Source organism: Saccostrea cucullata, unplaced genomic scaffold, assembly GCF_032062105.1.
Source record: "Saccostrea cucullata isolate Sc308-1 unplaced genomic scaffold, CSIRO_AGI_Scuc_v1 ctg779, whole genome shotgun sequence".
Classification (NCBI taxonomy): Eukaryota; Metazoa; Mollusca; class Bivalvia; order Ostreida; family Ostreidae; genus Saccostrea; species Saccostrea cuccullata.
Window position 1 is genome coordinate 162,144 of NW_026931120.1, and position 20,900 is coordinate 183,043.

General features: G+C 32.0%; 1 protein-coding gene across 1 annotated transcript; it reads right to left on the bottom strand.

Moving 5' to 3' along the window:
- Positions 1–4,362: 4,362 nt before the first annotated feature.
- On the bottom strand, positions 4,363–15,078 carry LOC134231476 (putative mediator of RNA polymerase II transcription subunit 26). Its single transcript, XM_062713438.1, has 7 exons — positions 14,922–15,078; positions 10,861–11,067; positions 9,654–10,638; positions 9,074–9,496; positions 8,066–8,230; positions 7,748–7,819; positions 4,363–5,094 (listed from the first exon to the last, which is right to left on the bottom strand). Exons 1-7 carry the CDS (start codon positions 14,997–14,999, stop codon positions 4,910–4,912), a joined length of 2,115 nt encoding a protein of 704 aa, XP_062569422.1. The 5' UTR covers positions 15,000–15,078; the 3' UTR covers positions 4,363–4,909.
- Positions 15,079–20,900: the final 5,822 nt, after the last annotated feature.

Consider the following 20,900-nt stretch of genomic DNA (forward strand, 5'->3'; position numbering starts at 1 on the left):
CCACTGTTTCATATTTGGATATTTTACTAGGAAAAGACGTAATTAGTAATCTAACAACCAACTTTTTGATAAGTGTAATCGTGATGAATTTCACATTTCATCCATCAACTTCTCTGACTGATTTAGCTATATACCACAATCACTTGCTTATTGGATTATGTTTCTCAGTTCATTACATTCGCAAGAGTATGTTCTTTGTATAAACAATTTCTAAAACGATGCAAGATATTGGCATACAAGTTGATGAAACAATGATATCGTAACTCGTTTGAAGTCATCAATTCGCAAGCTGTTTGGTCGATACAATGACCTTATCAACAAATACAATTTATCATTGAGTCAGATGCTGACTGACGCTTTTCATACTAATTGTTAGTCCATTATTTACACGCCGAATTGTCTACGTTTTCGCCTCTCTGTTTTTACCAGGTATGACAAGAAGCACACGGACGATGTGGACGGTCGGCAGGGGATGCTCACTCCTCCATGACACCTGATCTTACCTCTGGTTTTCAGAGGTCGGTGTTTGCTCTCTCTGATTTGTATAGTTTGAATGGACTTATGAGCTTTAATGCTGTTCGTTATCTCCATTTATTACACCCCCCGCTTGAAAAGTGGGAGGGTATATAGAGGTCGGTGTTTCCGTCTCTCTCTGATTTGTATTGTCTGAGTGAAATTTAATGGACTTTATTACATATGATTGTGCTTTAATGCTGTTTCGCCATAACCAAACATGGACTTTACAATTATAATCCATTTATTTAATTTTAATTTTATAGCCATTTAGTAGGCAACTAATGCTTTCCTTGGATTTCTTTAGTTTAGTTTTGAATAAAATATATACCATTTTGCATAAATGTACTGTTGTGGTGTTTATGTTATTTTCTTTACCCCATTCATGTTTAAAACCAGTACTGCTGGCGATTCTGTTAAGAAAAATGGAATTCGGCATTAATATGTGTACACAGTAACTGATTCCTCTATGCCGTTAACAGGAAACTGTTGAAAATGACAGATTTGGCGTAAATATTAACACTGTTTATGAAAAAGACATTAAAAGTAAGGAAGAGTAAACAGTTTTTACGTTATTTCCCCCCATTAACTTCGATGGGGAATTGTTTGGTACAAACAACAATTAAGATTCAACATCATAATTTAAAATGAAACAAGAAATGTAACAAAATCAGCAAATTTAATAAGTGTTTTGTTCAATATGATAGTCATGTTTTTTTGCTATTTTTTTTTTTTCAGGTATTGCATTTAAACAGTTTGTTTTTCTATGGAAGGTTGTAAGTATATTATACAGAAGCATTTTTTTTAATGAAAATCATCAATGGTACATTTTTAAAAATTTTATTAGACCGCCTCTTAATTTATAAGTTGCAGATTTTTCTTATTAGTTGTTAAGGGAACTAGATGTTTGTTAGGAAACATTTTGTGTTGGTGTTTATCCTTTATACTGGTACTTCGTTTTAAATATACATGAAGGTCCTTACCTTACAATTTGGTCTTCTGACAATCTTAACCTTGGCCGACTTTAGGAAAATTGATTCACAAATATTCAACACATGGATGTTTTCTTAGAAAAATTACAGTTTTTTGGATTGGACAGTTACATGTATTCACGATAATATCTGTCATTCGTTATTTCCGCATTTCATATAATTATTATATTAACTCCCCAACCTTATTTTCCGCCTCATTTAAACAATAATATGCTTGTTTGTTTGTTAGTGTATTGGAATTACAGTTGCAGCTGTTGCAGGAAAATTACAATACCCGCGCTATATACAAACGGGTTATGTAAATATTTTTTGCATTAACAGCAACCGTTTATTTCCGTCACAATTAACAAATAAAACATTGTATTGTTCATATTTATGTCCATATGAATAATCATATAAACGATAGGTTTCCACATGTTTATTTTATTTTGTTATACTGATAGGTCATTCTATTTTTCCTTGATGGAAAAACCACTGCTCAAGATAACTATATATTTATTGTTTACCATTGACCAAAGAAACCCGTGGCTTAAAGCTACACATATATGTATAATTATACAATTCAGGCAAGTGACAAAGGATTCAAAATTATGCACAACATACAAATTAATGTATTTAATAAGCATATGGTTAAAAGAAATTCAAAACAAAATTAATGCAAAATTTAACCAAAATATGATAAATCTTTAATCGTTATCAAACGAATTTTAATGTGTTTTCTTTTGTACTTATAGCTTGAAATAAATATTTACAAAGATTCTGAGTTTGTTTTGATACACTTTTGGCTTGCTAAGTGGCCTTAAAGAATTGATAAACAATCATGGTTTTCTTAAAAAAAGAAGATAAATATGTTTTCAGCATCCAATCTCTGTTCGCTTCACCTATCGCTGATACCTCTTTCAAGCAGATTTTGTCATATCGTTCAGTGGGGCATAAACGGATGTAAATGTAATAATTATTATTTGTTGATTATTCTGCTGATGTTGTGGCTGATCATTTTTGAGATTAACTCAAAGTTAATTTTTCCGCTTCTTTGCTGCTAAGGTCAAATTAAATTGACAGAAAAAATTGAGATCCTTGGAACCATGCATTAAAGCAATATGTTTTGATGAATTTTTCTACAAATGTCTTATGGCACGTGAGTTGTCAAACTTTAATGTACAAGTTTAACACAAGCACAATACGCTGTACTGTAAACATTTTGTTGGTGGGGGTATGTCTTTGTTAGGGCAGAGATCCTGAACAAGCCACATCCATATAACAATCCCAGAATGCCTTCCTTTCAGCAGCAACCACACCTGCCTGTACACATATACGAGGGGGTACCGCGGTTACGTTTTCCATATCCTGTCCGCTTCCGTGATTAGAGTACACTGGAGCGTATCTCCGATAACACACCGCATCTTCTGCAAAATGAAAGTTCTGCTTAAATGGTTGTGAGAGTAGTATACCCACAATTTAAAAAAGTAAGGTAATCAAATACAAATACTCACCAGTATGAAGAAATTCTACTTTGTGTACTACTACATGGGTTAAACGAACTACATGTAAGTACTAGAAACAGGTGAACTTAGTTACACTAGGTCCATAATAGAGATTTACTCTGAACTTTTGAACAAGAAATGATCATATTAATTTGGCAAAAATGTGAACGTCATGTACATGCAAGCACTCTGTTCTAGACTGCTCTATAACTCAATGCACATTTGATAAGGTACAGCATACTTTATTTGAACATACCCTATGCAAACGTGATCATTCAAAGTGGTCCCACCCATCCCCATAGGTCATGAATTGATTGAACAAAATTGAATATATAACTACTTGAGGATGCTTCTATTAAAATATATTTCATGATTCCTTTGCTGGTCATGATATTTTTAAAAGATGTTTTCTTTTGGATTCCTTTGTAAAACTGGCCCCGCCCTACCCCAGGGGTTGTGGTTTGGTTCCTTTTTGAAATTTACGTAAGCAATCATGGACTCATATATAATTTGATGATAAACATGATGTAAAATATTGACAATACAAGTTGATGAAACAAGTGCATGCTTTACCTATGAACAATTTCTAAAACGAGGAAAATTATTGACAAACAAGTTGATGAAACAAGAATATCAGCAGTTTCGTTTAAAGTCATCATTTCGTAAGTTCTTTGGTCGATACAATGACCTTGTCAGCAAATACGATTTATCATTGAGTCAGATGCTGACCTAAGTTTTTATACTAATTGTAAGCCCATTATTTATACACTGAGTTGTCTGCGGATTTTTCCGTTTCCCCCTCGTTCATGACAAGTAGCACAAGGCGGGTGTGACTGGTCAGCAGGGATCTCTCTCCTCCATGGCACCTGATCCAAACCTCTGATGTTTTAGAGGTCCGTGCTTGCTCTTCTCCTATTTTGTATTCTTTTATGGACTTTGATATTGAATACTGTTCGTTATCTCCATATCTTTCATGAGAATCATTTTATTTGAATTTTTTTTCAAAAATAAATGTAAGCAAAACATATTTTTATCTAACAAAAATTAAAAAAGAGTTATTCTCTCTTTTCAATGTCTGAATAATATTACTCATTGCAGCATGTTTAACCTCATGCGACAGTGCCTGAAAAAAACTTACTGTGTTGTTTTTGGGCTTAAAATGAGAAATCTCATTTCTTTCCGTTAAAGATATTAATGTCTGTTATTAAACAATCCATCTATTTTTATTTTCTGCTTTGGTCAACTTCAAAATGAACAATTAACATATATAATTTGGAAAAACGTGATCGCTCGACAAATACCACACCAAGACGTAAAAAATACGAATTTTAATCAAGTTTTGATTCACCAGGAATAAAAATATAGACAGTATGGAGCATATTTTGTAATTTATTTATCATTTAAACCGCATATATAGTAATGTTAATGCGATTTAAGAAAACAGTCACTATTTAAATACATACCGTTTTTAGAAAGCATTTCTTTAAAGTTAAAATAAATAAGTCAGAACGAATTATTAACTGCATGATTTTGAAAACATTAAAAGAGAAAAGACGTTGAGCTTCTAGAATTTGAGTGTACATGTATAATAAGACTGAGTAAAGATTTTAAATAACTGAGAAATGACTGCAAATTAAATGATTTCTGATACATTAAAGTTAATGAAATGGCTCTTTTGTCTGCATTTGCGATACATATGTATAAATACACGACACACATGCACAGTTTTCTCCACGAAAATAATAATTCCATATCTTCTACATCACACGTACACGTCGCCATGACACACTGGACGCCATGTTGTAAAGGCCACCATTTTCTTTTTGATTTTAAGGAGGAAAATTCTTGAAAATATATATAAAAGAGAAGTCTCCTCTGACTATTAACGGCATTAATAACAATGCCACTTCTCTCCTGTCTTTACACATTAGGGAATCCGGAACAGGCGTGGTCTTTGTAACATTCCCAGAATGCAGCTTGCTTGATTTTAACGATTTTTGAATCCTTGCACTGCCGTGGAGGTTTGAAGAACAGTTTTTTGCCTCCCTCTACATATTTTGGATCCCCCGGATAGATAGCGTTGTAATCCTGGTCACAAGTGAATCCTGAAAATTAAAATTCGATCAGAAGAATCTAACTTTCTTACAGACAATTGTCAGGAAAGCACAGTTTGTAAACGATTTAATGCTGGCACATGAACATGTATATATATTACTAAAACAGACTTACAGACAAAATGTAGTTAAAAATACAGGCATTAGACAATGTAAATATATGTAAAATAAAAAGACTTTTGAATTCATAAACATATATTTTTAATCTCTTTATGAAATTAAATGTTCCAATTAATAAAATTTTGATATTTTTTGCATATTTCTGAAGTTATCATATTTAAAATATTTGAAAACACAAAAATGCGAATATGTTTGTGGTATTTATACATATACATGTAAGTTATTATTGAAATACAAGTACAAGCATTTACTTAGCCACCCATTTTACATGCAGCAAGATCAAAGCATCACAAAAGTTCTTGGTATAAAAAGTTTATATTTATATTTTCAACTCTTATAGAAATCTTTAAATTATCTTCTTTCAACATGTCACAGTTACACCATAAATCGGCAGATATGAATTTTGGATTCAATTTTTATGTTTGAATGACGAAAGATAGAAGAGATAACTTTTAGCTTTCTCTCTCTAAATGAACGAAAAAGGTATATGATCCAATGCAGGACTCCATAGCTGATTTAATCGTCACCAATGATTTGTTAAAAAAAAACAAACAAACAAACAAACAAAACTCCAATCCCACCCCGTTGTGGTTAAATAAATTTTGCCTAATATAGAAAACTAAATTTTGCCTCATGAAATTCATTTTTTGCCCGAAGTAGTACACAGAATTTTCACCTCTATGATAATTTTTTACCAATATAGTATACAAAATGTTGCCATACCAGGTATGTAAATTTGATCAGATTTTCTATTTATCTCTCTATTTTTTTAACAGTAACTTACATAATTCCACAATTTTCCTCGAATTAGTAAAATAAATCTTCGACTTTATGCTTTAGTTGAAAATAATCTTACCTTATATGAAACATATCTTCAAACGAAAGAACTGTCGTCACTAGCAATGCCCTGTGTCACTTTATGCTTATACAATTGAAAATAATCTTACCAAAAATATGTAACAAGCTTCAAACAAAATAGAACTGATTATTACATATAACACTTGCTTTGTACTTGCTAGTAAGCTCAGAAACTATTTTTATTCATACTTGAAGCAGAGAATTGCACTATTGTAATGAAAAAGCGAGTTATTAGCAGCTTTAACATCTTTTAGCTCTCTCTCTCTCTCTCTCTCTCTCTCTCTGAATTTAACTTTTATAAACATACAGCTGTGTGCACACACATAAATTGCACACAAACAGAAATTATGGCAAACAGAAATTGTAAACACTTTAATAGAATGAAGTCGATTTGCATATCGATGGGAAAGGATTTTTTTTAACAATGTAATGATATTTAAGAGACATGTTTTAGTAAAGAGATACATTGATCAAATTTGTGATGAACAATAAATGTCAAAATAACACCGCCAAAATGCCTCCCTTTCAGCTTTCACGATTTCATCTCGAACACACTTCGCCTGCGGAGGCGGAAGTTTGACGTCATTCATACTCAGTGACGCGTTTTTAGCCAACATTTCGCCAACTTCATAATCAGGAAGATATCGTTTGTAGCAAGTATTTCCTATAGAAACAAATTTTAAGAATGGAGGCGTACAAGGCTAGGACAATCCCCCGCTCTGAGAAAAGACATTTATCAATTCTTAAATTTCATGAAAGCTATATTTTTCAAAATTATTATGGTTTATATAATCTTTTACACATTTAATTCTGTATTTCATTGTTTTAATATTTTATTAATAATTTATTTTTCACTCATGTTTTTAGGATATTTGAAAACAAAAAAAAGGAAAAGCTTCAAGTATGATTCGAACACACTTCATAGCGAAGGGTTTATAGCAACACCCACCGCGTTAACCACTACGCTACGAAGTATATATGCATTACAGTTGTCTGTCAGTGTGATTTAAATGAACGGGTTTGTTGAAGGGTATACTTTTTCAGAATTGTTCGATTTTCATATAGAATGGGTTCAGATTCCATTTTTTGACAAATGAAATAGATTTCACATTTACGTTTCCATCATTTAAGCTTTAACGAAGAATGGAGACTTGACCCATTCATGTTTTATGGCTCTAGTAAACCCATTTTCCACTAAATATGCTTAACTGTCAACTTTGAAATAAAGTTTGTCAAATGATAAATCGTTCAGTAAAGTAAAATAATAAAATGTTTTGAAGATGACATTACTGAGAACATGATTTTAGAAAAATATTACTTTTCCGTGAATTTTGAAAATTGAGAAATATATTGTCTCAGAGCGAGGATTTGTCTACGCCTTTTACACCCTCTTTCTTTGCATATTTAAATGTATGCACAAGTACTCTACATATTTATAGTTTTATTCATTTTCTTAAAATTGTAGTATTAATAAGTAAACTAAACATAAAACATCAATATACGAGTACATTCTTTGTAAGCAGGTGCACTTTAAATAGGCATGCTGTGCTGACATAGACAATGATGCAGATAAATTTAAAAATTTTGAAAAAAAAAATTAACAAAAAAGGCACATGTTCAATGTAAAAATTTTGCATGATAATACAAAATGATTGTTTTTACTTACCTAAAGAGCACGGACAGAGATCGTCACATCGATCACCAAGACCGGGGGTGCGGACCCAACATTTTCCAGCAGCTGTTATAAATATATTTACAAACTTAATAAGAATTTTCACAATAAAATTCAAACTTTATTCAAATAATTTCTATCATCACTCATATAAAATATGCTTCACAATTGCAAACAACGAAACTCGACGTGTAATGGGCATATGCAAATGTTTTTTTTTTATCTTATTGAGCCTAAGCTTACTGCTTGTAAGTGAAAAAGGATTTAAGTGAAATTCAAGTTTAAAAAAAATAAAATTTGATCTAGACTTACTTTGATAGGGATTTAAACTGTTGGGACCATATGTGGCCATGTCCAGTAGCTGTCTATCAGGTCCGTAACAACATCCCACCTTACATTCCTGTGTGGTGTAGCAGAGGGTTCCCTCACCCATCACGGTGGAGGAAACGGGGGGAGCGGGTGTGGTTACAACAGGAGCTGGACAAAGATCAAGAGCAGAGGTTAAAAAATATTAACTCCAGAAAGTATAAAGAATATTTCACCTCAAGGACACACAATTGTATTGTTTTGTATTGTCTTGGTTACAATTTTTTGTATTTTTTTTTCAGTATTTCCGAGTAAAATAAATATTCAACAATTAAATAAATATTCAATTAAATTAGGCCTAGTAGATATCTAATATGAGATATATATATAGATAGATACATGTAGATAGATAAGGCGTGTCTTGCAAATAAAGAAATGCAGGATATTTAATGCCAGTTATAAATCACGTGACAGTTTCTGATGAATATCTATGATTATTTTTTTCATAGCTCAGTTTTATGAATTAACGTTAACAAAATCTTTATTAGATACATATATAGATAATATACATAGATATATATAATGTTCAGTTTTCATCATTCAAACAGAACAAACAAAGGTAGGTGAACTAATTCCACTGTCTTCCAAATTTTACCAATATATCTCCAGATGGATAATCAAAGAACCAGGTAGTGCATAAAAGTAATACACAGAATTATTAGTAAAGACAAAATACAATTGCCGTAAACTCAAATGAACTGAAAAAGAAAGTCTGATAGAAATAAATGTGTGTGAATATAGGTGATAAAAGAGGTAGTAGGTAGGATATAAGTGCAGAGAAGTGAAAATTAAGCGAAGTGTGCAAACCGACTAGTCAACGTTAGTTTATATGGTATTATTTCAAAACATTGTGTTTAGAAAATTATATTAATAATTATGTTAACAGTCGGTATACGAAGAAGCTAGGCGCCGTGTCCATTTCGTTAATACAATAAAGCTCTGTGCGTATTTAACCTGGGGTAGGAGGCACGTATGCGGGCGTAGTGGGCTGATAGATCATAGCAGCAGTGGTCCAGGGCGCTTGAGGAGCGGGGGTTGCAATAGGGTCGGGTCTGCCGGCAAAAATAGGCTTAACAGGGGCAGCAGGTACATTCTGAACGTTAGGCTGAACACCGCCTTGTTGTCCCGGTTTGCCAACAAAAGGCTGTCTTTGTTGAACCTGTGGCTGCTGATAAGGTGGTTGTTGCTGTTGTTGTTGTTGAACACCTACACCTGGTTGCTGGGGCTGATAAACTTGTTGTTGTTGACCAGGTTGTTGATTTTGTAGATAATCAGCAAATGAAGCGCTTGATTGAGTAGTTGTTCCTAATTGTAATGTTTCGGGAAGACCACCGGGCATTTGTTGATTGCCCTGTGATTGTTGCGGTGGGTACGGACCTTAAATTTTTCAAATTAATGGAATATCATTTTGAAATTTGTTTTCATTAAAGTTTCAAAGTATGTATTCAAATCTATACAACAAAATGTATATATCATATATTTTCAAAACACTTATAATTCTTGTTTTATTTCTGAGTACTAAAATCAGTCTTACCTGGTTGTTGCCACTGATTTTGCATTTGTTGTTGCTGTTGCCATTGGTTTTGTGGATCAGGTTGAACTTGCTGGGGTTGTTGTTGTTGTTGTTGCCATTGATTTTGTGGATCAGGTTGTTGTTGTTGTTGTTGTTGATTTTGAGGTGGATACCACTGGTTTTGCTGAGGCTGTTGTTGAGGCTGTTGGTTATTCTGTTGGGGAGGCTGGTATTGCTGTTGTTGGGATCCAGGTCCTTGATACCACTGCTGCGGTTGCTGTGGTTGCTGGGGTTGAACCTGGGGTTCTTGTTGTTGAGGTGGCCACTGTTGTTGTTGTTGTTGACCTTGTTGACCAAGTGTATTTACTTGAGGTTGATTATTTTGTGGGGGTTGATACCACTGGTTTGACTGTTGTTGTTGTTGCGGTTGTTGTGGTCCTTGATTAGGCTGTTGATATTGGGGTTCTGGATTTTGAGCAGGTCCTTGATTCCAGCCTTGTTGCTGAACTGCAGGTTGCTGCTGCTGTTGAGGTGGTTGGCGAGCTTGTTGTGATGGTTGCTGATTATTATTCCACTGCTGTTGAGCTGGTTCTGGTTGAGTTCCCTGCTGAGATGTTTGCGGATTGTTCCATTGTGGCTGTGGCTGTTGTGGCCAACCTTGCTGTCCCGGTTGTTGAGATTGTGGTTGTTGGTATATTTGTTGTGATTCAGTTGGTTGTGGCTGAAATTGTTGCTGTGGTTCTTGCTGTTGTTGATAGGGTGATTGTGCTACTGGTTGCTGCTGCTGATATTGTTGTTGTGGGTCGGGTTGTTGTTGCTGCTGCTGTTGTCGCTGATACGGCCAGCCTCCTTGTTGTTGTTGCTGCTGCTGCTGTTGTTGATTTGAACCAACTGTTTGTGGATATTGCACATTACTAGACGGCTGCTGATTTGGATATTGTTGTTGTGGTTGTTGGTTTTGTTGCTGTTGTGGTGTTCGATCTGGTCCAAATGCAAATGGTTGACTCTACAGAAACCAAGAAATAATTCAAAATCACATGAGATGCCAAATAGTTCTAATTATTTGTCAAAAAACAGTCAATATAGAGAGAAATTACTATAATGTCGTGTTTTTTAAAATGTGTATAGTTCGGTTTAATGCGTTTTCTCCTTTCATGTCCAAGAACAAGTGCCTGTTCTAATTTTTCATGATGAAGAATTCCTTATTTTTATAACCGTGTCTTGTTACCTGTGCCTGACTTAGTTTGGTCTGGGAGGTTTGCTGGACGGGTTGGGGGATCTGGACTGTTTGTGGTCTCTTCACTGCCTGGGGCCGCTGTATTGTTTGTGGTATCTGAACCGTTTTCTGTGTGCCTCCTCTACCTGCCGTTCTCTTCCATGTGCTTGACGGTTTAAAAGAAAATGTCCTTTTCCCTCCACCGGCTGTAAATGTTTGCTGAAAACATAAGGAATATTAATAATTATTAATGATATTCTGCCTTCGAGAAAAGAGATATGAACATTGTTTTAATTTCCTGTTGTGAAATTTAAAGAAGAAAAAAATTAGTGATTCCTACTCTTTATGTCTTTGTTACATCAGGTGTATAGCAACAGATGAACAAATAAAACGTAACGATGTATATAACACTAAAACATTTCTGTATTTTGTAGTATATACATAACTTTTCTCATGAGTCACATTTAAAATTATTAACCAAACATTTCTGTATTTTGTAACATTTACATTATTTTTCTCATAAGTCACATTTAAAAATTTTAACCAAACATGTCTGTATTTTGTAACATATACATAATTTTTCCCCATAAGTCACATTTTAAAATTTTAATTCCAATTCTGCATGGCCGTTGGATTGAATATATATATGAAAAAAACAAAGGTGTTTTATGGCTTATGCCATAATGACTTATCCCACACATTATGCAAAGAAAATATGCAAGACATACATAGATGATTGCCCTCAAAAATAATATCATTATTCAGCAAGTCATGTTATAATGTATTGTGCCTATTTTGAATGGCATATCAACTACATTAGAAAAAGGTTTCATTATCGAATAATTATAATAAATTTCAGTTTAAATCATGGTGACAGTTGAATGCAATTCTAATTCAACAAATTGCTAACAATGATCGCTCATTCATGGGTCACTGTGTTCATAAACTTGCTGTGTGTATGATGGACATATTTGGACACTCCCTTATACATAGATAATTTTGATTAATAATTTATTAAATATAAGAAATATTGAAGAATGTGCGATTGGTCCACGTGATGGAGAGAGAGAGAGAGAGAGAGAGAGAGAGATCAAAACAACAATCATGTCTAAATATAATAAATGTATGAATGAATAAAAAAGATATAGATATAAATAACATATATTTTGATATAATTATTTTTTTTAAATGATGAAAGAAAAAAAATTCGAAATCTTATTTACAGCTATTTAAAGAATATTCATATTTACATAATACATGTTTAAACTACTAGCAATTCATTTTTGAGAGACGTGCAGAGTGCTTTGCACGGACAACTCAAAGCGGATTCGTAGACAATTCGTATCCTGTCTTTAACAAAAGCTTTCAATTTGATTAATATGTGTAGGCACTTTCTCAAGACAATTTACATACGATTTTGCAAATGAGCACGTTCTACATTCAAACGACCATGCAAGTTGCACGACAGTTTTAAGCTCTTTCTTTGTCAACAACAGCGCTGCAGTCAGTGTACACGCTTTGAAATTAGCACTGTACATGTACGTTACTTACGGGTTTTCAATATGGACAGGAAACGTGTCTACTTATCAGAAATAAATAAAATCTATCTATTTTGATAATTGTTTCGAATTGTTACAGTACACTGAACAACACACAGCTCTCAACATATGTACGCAATATATATGTATCACTGCTTTAAAACGACATCTGACATAATCAATTAAAGATTCAATTATTCATTTTTTCCCTAAAATGTCTAAGACATGAATACCGTATTTTAATGTCATAGGTTATGTGTTAATTTTTGTTGACAGATTGATTTAATGATACATATTTCATAGGAGTCTCATACTAATTGAATCTGTGTCTTTTTTATGACGCTTGCCGTGAAAGATCTGTCATTTTATGACATAAAACCAATCATGTATAGATTAAGTTATTAATTTCATCACATAAATCTTAGAAAAAGATTTATTTTCATTTAGATACTGCTTAATTGTTTAAAATGGTAAGATTGTAATTTAACAAAACAGATATACATTTGTAACAATAAATGATGTAAATTTTGAATATGAAATAAAGATTTATTGAATTTGTTTTGTTTTGTGAGAATTTTAATCTGAAAAATTTGAAACGCCAGAAACTGACTCAAAATAATAGTTTTCTACATCATGTGTTTAAGGACAGATGATACAAACAAAAAATGATGCCTGGAATGGTAATATTTTTGGGACTATTTTTGGTGTAAATGATAATAAATCAAAATCAACAGAAGTTGTAAACCTTCTATATCATGTTCAAATTCTACTTTTCTGCAACCATCCTTATCATTCTTTGCATTTTTTGTTACTTAAATTCCCAGTAATATGAATCTTTTAATAAAAAAAAAGTATACGGTTAAAAGTTTCATTCTACTCATATAAGTAATACTTCATTTTTTTTTTATTTTCAATTTTTTTTTTAAAGTTTGTTTGTATCATGTCCTTTAACAGGTAAACAGGGTTATTTAGGAAAAAATAGGACATATCCTGAAAATGAGATAAATAGATTTGCCTGAGCAATCATACAAATGTACCTTTTTTCTTAAATAAAGGGGTTGATTATATGTATAAATATAATAATTATATGTTAGTAAAAGTCTGAAGTATTTTTCTCCAAGAAGACGAACTACATATTAAAGACTAATTTGCATAATGCTTGTTGTGATTTCTATTGATTCTCATAAAGAAGCAAGAATAATTAAAATTAATTAATTGTCCGACGGGTTCAAACTCAGATAACAAAACCATTTGTTCTTCTGGGGGTGGATCAAGGATTTTATGTTGTAAAGGGGGCCAGGATGCAGGGACAAAACCAACGGAAATTCTGTTCACAGGACTCCTTGCTGTTTTATTGTTTCTTTAAAAATGGCCGTCTTAATTAATTTATGTTACATGCATGCTCGTAATTAAGACTTTTTTGCATTGTACAAATTTAATGAAATTTTAAACGGTAAGTAATATATTTTGTATTTATGAAGTACATCAAACACTCTCTCACTGTTTGTTTATTTCATTTATTTAAATATTCATTTTATTTTTCTACTCATTGCTTTAAAAAAAAGACTTATTCATTGAACAACGTATCAATTTCATGAAGAGAATCAACAATACAAAAAGTTAAAAAAGAAATTCTGTTCACTGAGTTTTCATATCTAGATAAATCAATCATGGATTATTCTACGTAAGTTATTCATTAGGGATATTATAAAAAGGTATTTTATAATTGTTCATCACGATTCCCGACATAATAATTAATTTCAGTTTGACAGTCTTAAAATTACGTACATGAAATGCATTAATTTAGTGCCTGTCTACTAGATAAACGAAGCCTATGTTACTTCACGCGCTGCTATTTTTCATCGTTTTAATTATGGAAATATATTATTCACTATACACCTTTCAAACCACGGAGTCTTGTATCAAGTAGACACATCGGTGCAAAGGGTTTGATTATAGAAATAAAGTTCAATAAAGGAATTATTGAAGTCTATATTTCATGTAAAAGAAATATTCAGTTGTACAGAGGGTCAATTTACTGTGACAAATAGAGAAATTGTGGTCACACACAACGACTTACGAGAACATTTCCGTGTACGACAAGGTAACAAGCATTAAAGGCGAGATGTTTACTTGTCATAATAAGAAAAGCATTTCCATATAAATATAATTATTTATCGTAAATGAAGTTTACGCATTAATGACATTTCACATTGGATAAAATTATTCATAAATTTTCTCAACTAAAATTGAAAATAATCATTAAAAATATAAGACCTAGAAAATTTTTCTCATGTGAAATGACATTTCCATATCTAATTTTTTTTCTTCATACTTACCAACTGAGTTTTGAACTTATTTAGCAGTAATATAAGGAACAAATAAAATGTTAAAAGGAAGAAAGATAAACTTATCAGAATCCATTTTCGAACTCCGATCAAATCCACATTTAATCCGAAATCCACATGTAACTATTAATAGAAAATATACCAAATCCATATTCAACGAATGACAATATCTTTCATAAATATTTACCCCATAGACAGAAGAAAGACAAACGTTCATCGAAAGTAAAAGAGTCACAGAAAGTCTTAAAATCCTGCGGCGCTCCATTGTGTCCTCTTGTCGGCTCTTATCCCCGTATACTAATCCAACCAAACAAGACAATTACCTGTACACTTTTAAGCGTGAGTGGAATGGTAAGAAGATGAAATTATTAATTTCTGGCAGATCACGTGACTGCAATATGACAAGATCATTTATGAACATTACACATTGTAATATTATCGTCAGTGCTTAAAACTTTATGGAAATGCAAATAAGATTGGTTTTACATGATTGGAGACTTTTGGAAGTCTTTAAAAATTGTTTTTGAATTATAAATTAGATCTTGACAATAACTTTTCTTTCAAATACAAATATATATGTCACTACATGTGAAAAACAACACACCAATATCATTAGGGCGTAAACATCTTGGCATTAAAATAGCACGAATTAAGATAGTTTGTTCACCTTAGGATAGTTTGTTTCATATTTAGTCGACCCAGTGATGCCTGTGCCTGCAAATTTGTAATAATTAACAGAATTTTAAATCAGAATTTATTATTTAGTTAATGAAAAGTTTATGAAACAGTATACTTTACAAAAATTTTACAAACATCGTTACAAACCAAATATGTTTGATACATATTTCTGGGCCTATTTCTGTTGCAAAGATTTAAATATTACATTTCTAAAAATATTTATTAAGAAACTGTAGATCTTCTATGATGTTCAAACTTCTACTTTCCTACAACCATCTTTATTAATTTATACAAATACTAGTACATGTATTTATTCACTTAAAATCCCAATATTGTGAAATTTTTAAATGAAAAATTAAAAACTACATGTTCACTAAGATTTTTTTTTCATTTTACGTAACAAATTATGACACCAATTGTTATTTTCAATTTTTGGACAAAGTTTGTTTGTATCATTTGTCCTTAAATTTCGATCTGATAACAAACTTGAAACACATAGACTTGTGTTTTATTTTGTGTGTCCTTTGAAATACTTTTATCAAGCATTGTTCCACAATTGCAAAGAAAGAACGTTGACCACCATTTTCAGAAATCCATACGTAATTAAATGAACTTTTAGAAATTGTTCTATAAATTCAAAAATGATAAAATGAAAGTAAATTGTGTAATAATGCATGAAGAAAGACAGGACCTGCTACTTATCAAACACACTGGAGCCTTGCGATTGGTTTCAAAAAGTAATTTTTTATTGACAAGTTGTATTGGAATACTTAAGCCTTTTGAAAGTACCCACGTTTTTAGCAATCTTCAAGATTATCTAAAGTATTTTTATCTCTCTGAGCTTAAAAATGGATATAAATGGAATTGTAAGAAGACGATTTCAACATGAATTTCGAATTTAAAAGTTAGTTACGGTATTAAAACAGAAAACAGGAAATGTCGTGTGTGGGTGAAATATATAGAGATAAAGAACAGTATTTGAGCTCAAACGTCCATATAAACAATACAAAATAGGAGCAGAGCAAACACGGACCTCCAAAGCTTCAGAGGTGGAATCACAGCTATTGCAGAAGTGTCTAAAACTACATTGAGTACTAGCAAATAAAACAACAAATCAACAAATGATAAATAGAACGAAAAACAAAGAGTTCTAAATACTTTCAGATGAAGGATATGGAGATAACGAACAGTATTCAATATCAAAGTCCATTAAACAATACAAAATAGGAGCAGAGCAAACACGAACAACCGAAACTTCAGAGGTGGGATCAGGTGCCATGGAGGAGTGAGCATCCCCTGCCGACCGGTCACGCCCGCCGTGTGCTCCTTGTCCTGATCGGGAAGTAACGGAAAAATCCAAAGTCAATTCAGTGTATCAGTAATGGACTAACGATTGGTATGATAAACGTCAGTCAGCATTTGACTCGATGATAAATTGTATTTGCTGACAAGGTCACTGTATCGACCATAGAACTTATGAAATGATGACTTTAAACGAGACTTCTGATATTCTTGTTTCATCAACTTGCTTGTCAATAATTTGCCTCGTTTAAAAAAATTGTTCGTATGTAGAGCATGCTCTTGCGTATCGAATCAACTTCGATATATATACTCCGTATGCAGGCGATGAAGGTATATTGCTGCATAAATAAGGGAAGTTGACGATAGAAAAGTTAAAGTCATCACGTTTATCATAGAACTTGCTTATTAGATTTCCCTTTTTCAAATAAAATATCTAAGTATGAAACAGATGTGTCAGACTCTATGGTATTTTTTATCTCAAGCTCACCAGGATATATCGTATAACGAACAGTATTCAATCTCTAAGTCCATAAAAAAAATACAAAATAGGAGCAGAGCAAACACGGACCTCCGAAACATCAGAGTTGGGATTAGGTGCCAAAACATTTTTACATCCCCTGATTTCCGTATTCCGTCTTATGTCACACCCGCCAAATGCTCCTTGTCATTAAACGGGAAATAACTGAAAAAGGGTGTAAATAATGGCCTAAATAATTCTCATGAAACATGTCAGTCAGCATTTGACATTATGATAAATTGTATATGCTGATAAGGTCATTGTATCGATCATAGAACTTTCGAAATGACGACTTTAAACGAGACTGATGATATTCTTATTTCATCAACTCGTTTGTCAGTAATTTACCTCATTTTAAAAATTGTACATACGTACAGCATGCTCTTGCGTATCGGATCAATTGAGAAATATAAACCCGTATGCAGGTGAGGAAGGTATATTGCTGCATAAGTAAGGAATGTTAACAATTGAAAAATAATAAAGTCATCGCGTTTATCATTGAGCTTGTTTGTTAGATTACCATTAACATCTTTTTCAAGTTAAATATCCAAATATGAAACAGATATGTTAGATTCTGTGGGGTTTTTTTTTATCTCAAGCTCAACGGGATATATCGAATCGACATAAGAATGGAAATAACCCTGGTATATGACAATACGTAGTCGGTATATTTTAATGTCGAGTTGAAGGCCACAGCAAGTGTTTTTTTTTCTTTTCACGTATAAGATTATGGACAAATGTTCCTTCATATTAATTTAGGAAACCAAGTCTTCCAACAAACAAGTTGTTCAACATTCAACTGGCAATAATTGTGCCCATTTATATGCTGACCTGTTTATTTCTTTATTTAAAAAAATTACAGTAAAACACTAGCTGTCGACTTCAGCTCGACATTTAAATATATGGACGATATATTATTAATTGACAATAGTTATGATTAATAACACAGCTCCATGATAAACGTGATTCTCAACTTTCCCTGCATATGCAGCAATATACCGGTACCCTTATCACCTGCATATGGAATTTATATCTCGCAGTTGATTCGAATTTCAGAGCATGCTCTAAGTAAGAGCAATTTCTAAAATTGATGAAAGAATAATATCAACAGCCTCGTTTAAAGTTACCATTCGATATTTCTATGGTCGATACTATGACTTTGTTTGCAAATACAATTATCATATAATTAAATTAAATGAATTTAAAGCTTGAGGGTGAGGAATTGTGTCAAAATCGGAAGTGCTATTGATAAAGATCCATGGATAATGCATGGATTTATCTTTTGACTAGTATCATCTACATGTATGAAATATACTTACTAGCTGATTTCTAGTTTTCACAGTATGTAACTTCTGGTTTCCATATTGATACACAATTACAGACCTCTGATTTCCTCATTTATATACCTCATTACTGACTTCTTGTTACTGTAGTAATATATCATATTAGTTGATTAATCATTTTCTTAAGAAAAATCACATCAATGAACTAGAGTGTTCCAAGGAACGCATGTGTCGCCTGCTTTAAGCTTCTTTATAGATGTAACTGAACTAAGGGTGCTCAACTATTAATATGCTACTAGCATATACATTTCATGCAAAAAAAATCTAGCATGATAGTTACTAAATGCACAAAAAACATCAACACATAGTACAAGACCGAGAAATCAAAGATAATATGATTCCCAGCCCTCAAATGAATATATAAGTTGAAATAATTATAAATATTTATTTATCACTTAACATGTGCTAATACGTATTTCAAAGTCTTTTCACCAATTGTCACTCTACACCATCCGTTGAGGGATACCAGTACCGATGTATTGTCATGATATTTAAATATGAGTTTGTGTGGTAATTGAATATCAAACAAAATAGTGATTTTAAAAAGAACAAAATTATTTATATACATAAATACACAAAATATGTTGCATATTGGCACTTTTACTTTTTAAGTAAAGTAGGTCAAAGGACAAGGTCAAGGGTCACAAGGTCGGTAACCATGGCAATTTACAAATGCCATAGTGCAAAGCAATAAACGTACAAAATATCAAGTCCATATCTCTTACAGTTCTTGTGATACAAGGTGTGAAATTAAACTGTCCGTGGTATGCTGCTTGCAGGCAACACAAAAATTAGGTGATCTACACAATATAACTCACTTTAAATGGCAGTGAATGATGTTGAATACATGGAACATTTAATAATAGAAAATGTTTTATGATAAACAGTGCATACTGCTTGTTGTTGAATCATTTTATTTCATAATTATTGTAAGCAACTTTAATCTTCATTCCTTAAAATACTAAAAATGTTTCTTCTATTTTATTATTCTTGTACTTGAATATGTCCATCACATGTTATATCTGTCACATTTTGATACTTTTAAGAAAATCAATTTAGGTAAAGGACAATGTTTTTTAATTGAGGATCACAAGGTCTGGAAATGATTAACCATGGCAAAATTTAAAACAAATGCCAATAGTATTTAAAAAAATGCAATAAAACAAGGTCATTTCAACAAATAAGGAATTTACCACATGCTGACTTTACACGAGGTTGTTAATATCTTTGTACCTTCAAAGTGTGACAGACTAGAGTATCGAATACATAATGGGACATTGACAAAGCAAGTTCAGGAAATTGACAGTGGAGAAGCTAAATTTAATTCGTTTGCCAAAGTGTTTAGTTATAAATTTGTTTTTATTGTCTAAAGTAAGTAACATATCCAATTAAGAAACAAATGTGGCAGACTGTGTAATGTCTACTTTAAAAATATATACTCACTTTAAATGGCAGAAATAAATATTGTTAATTGACAAAATGTTGATATATCATGTCAAAGATTTAATAAAGAGTGTATTTTCATCTACTTTTATTTACTGCCCAAAACAACTTCACCAAAAATTTTTTGTTGTTGAAAATCATTTTATTTCAAAATAATTGTTTCTTCTTTTCCTTTTTTAAGCGTGTGAACTTTCAAGATCGAAAAGATTTATAATCTTAAATACTAAAAATGTTTCTTCTATTGTATTATTCTTGTACTTAATGATCTATGATCCCAACACATGTTATACTCTGTTACATTTTGATATTTTCTAGAAAATCCATTCAGGTAAATTGAAGAACATTGAATGTTTTTTAATTGAGTTTAATAACCAAAAATTCTGGAAATGATTAATCAAGTATTATCATTGACCTTAAAATTCATGTAAAGGTCAAACAATCCAAAAATGAGAAAATTAGTTTTTGTATCTCTTTTGTCTTTATATATACAATGTATTTTAAAAAATGATAGATTTATAATTGCTAAGATAAAACCTTTTAAAAGTTATTGCCCCTTGTGCAAAAAACCTTGTTACCACATGCTGACTATACATGAAGTTGTTAATATCTTTGTACCTTCAACTTTTCTGTCAAAAGTTGCCTTATATGAGTTATTGCCCGTTAACTTCTTTATATACTATTAAACCTTGTATCGAAAACTATAAATGGGACATTGACAAGGCAAGTCAAAGTTGACCTTGAATAATTTTGTTCAAAGGAAATTCCAAAAATTAGAAAGAAGCTCTTATATCTCTTTTGTCTTTTAATTACAAACAGTTTGCCAATAGTGTTTAAAAGTTATAAGTTTGCTTTTATTGTCTAAAGTAAGTAAAATATCCAGTTG

Excerpts from the sequence above, each read along its gene's own strand:
- LOC134231476 (XM_062713438.1), bottom strand. The coding sequence starts at position 14,999 with ATGGAGCGCCGCAGGATTTTAAGACTTTCTGTGACTCTTTTACTTTCG. Across the intron at positions 10,639-10,860 it reads CCAAACTAAGTCAGGCACAG|AGTCAACCATTTGCATTTGG; the intron begins GTAACAAGACAC and ends TGGTTTCTGTAG. Across the intron at positions 8,231-9,073 it reads ATACGTGCCTCCTACCCCAG|CTCCTGTTGTAACCACACCC; the intron begins GTTAAATACGCA and ends ATCTTTGTCCAG.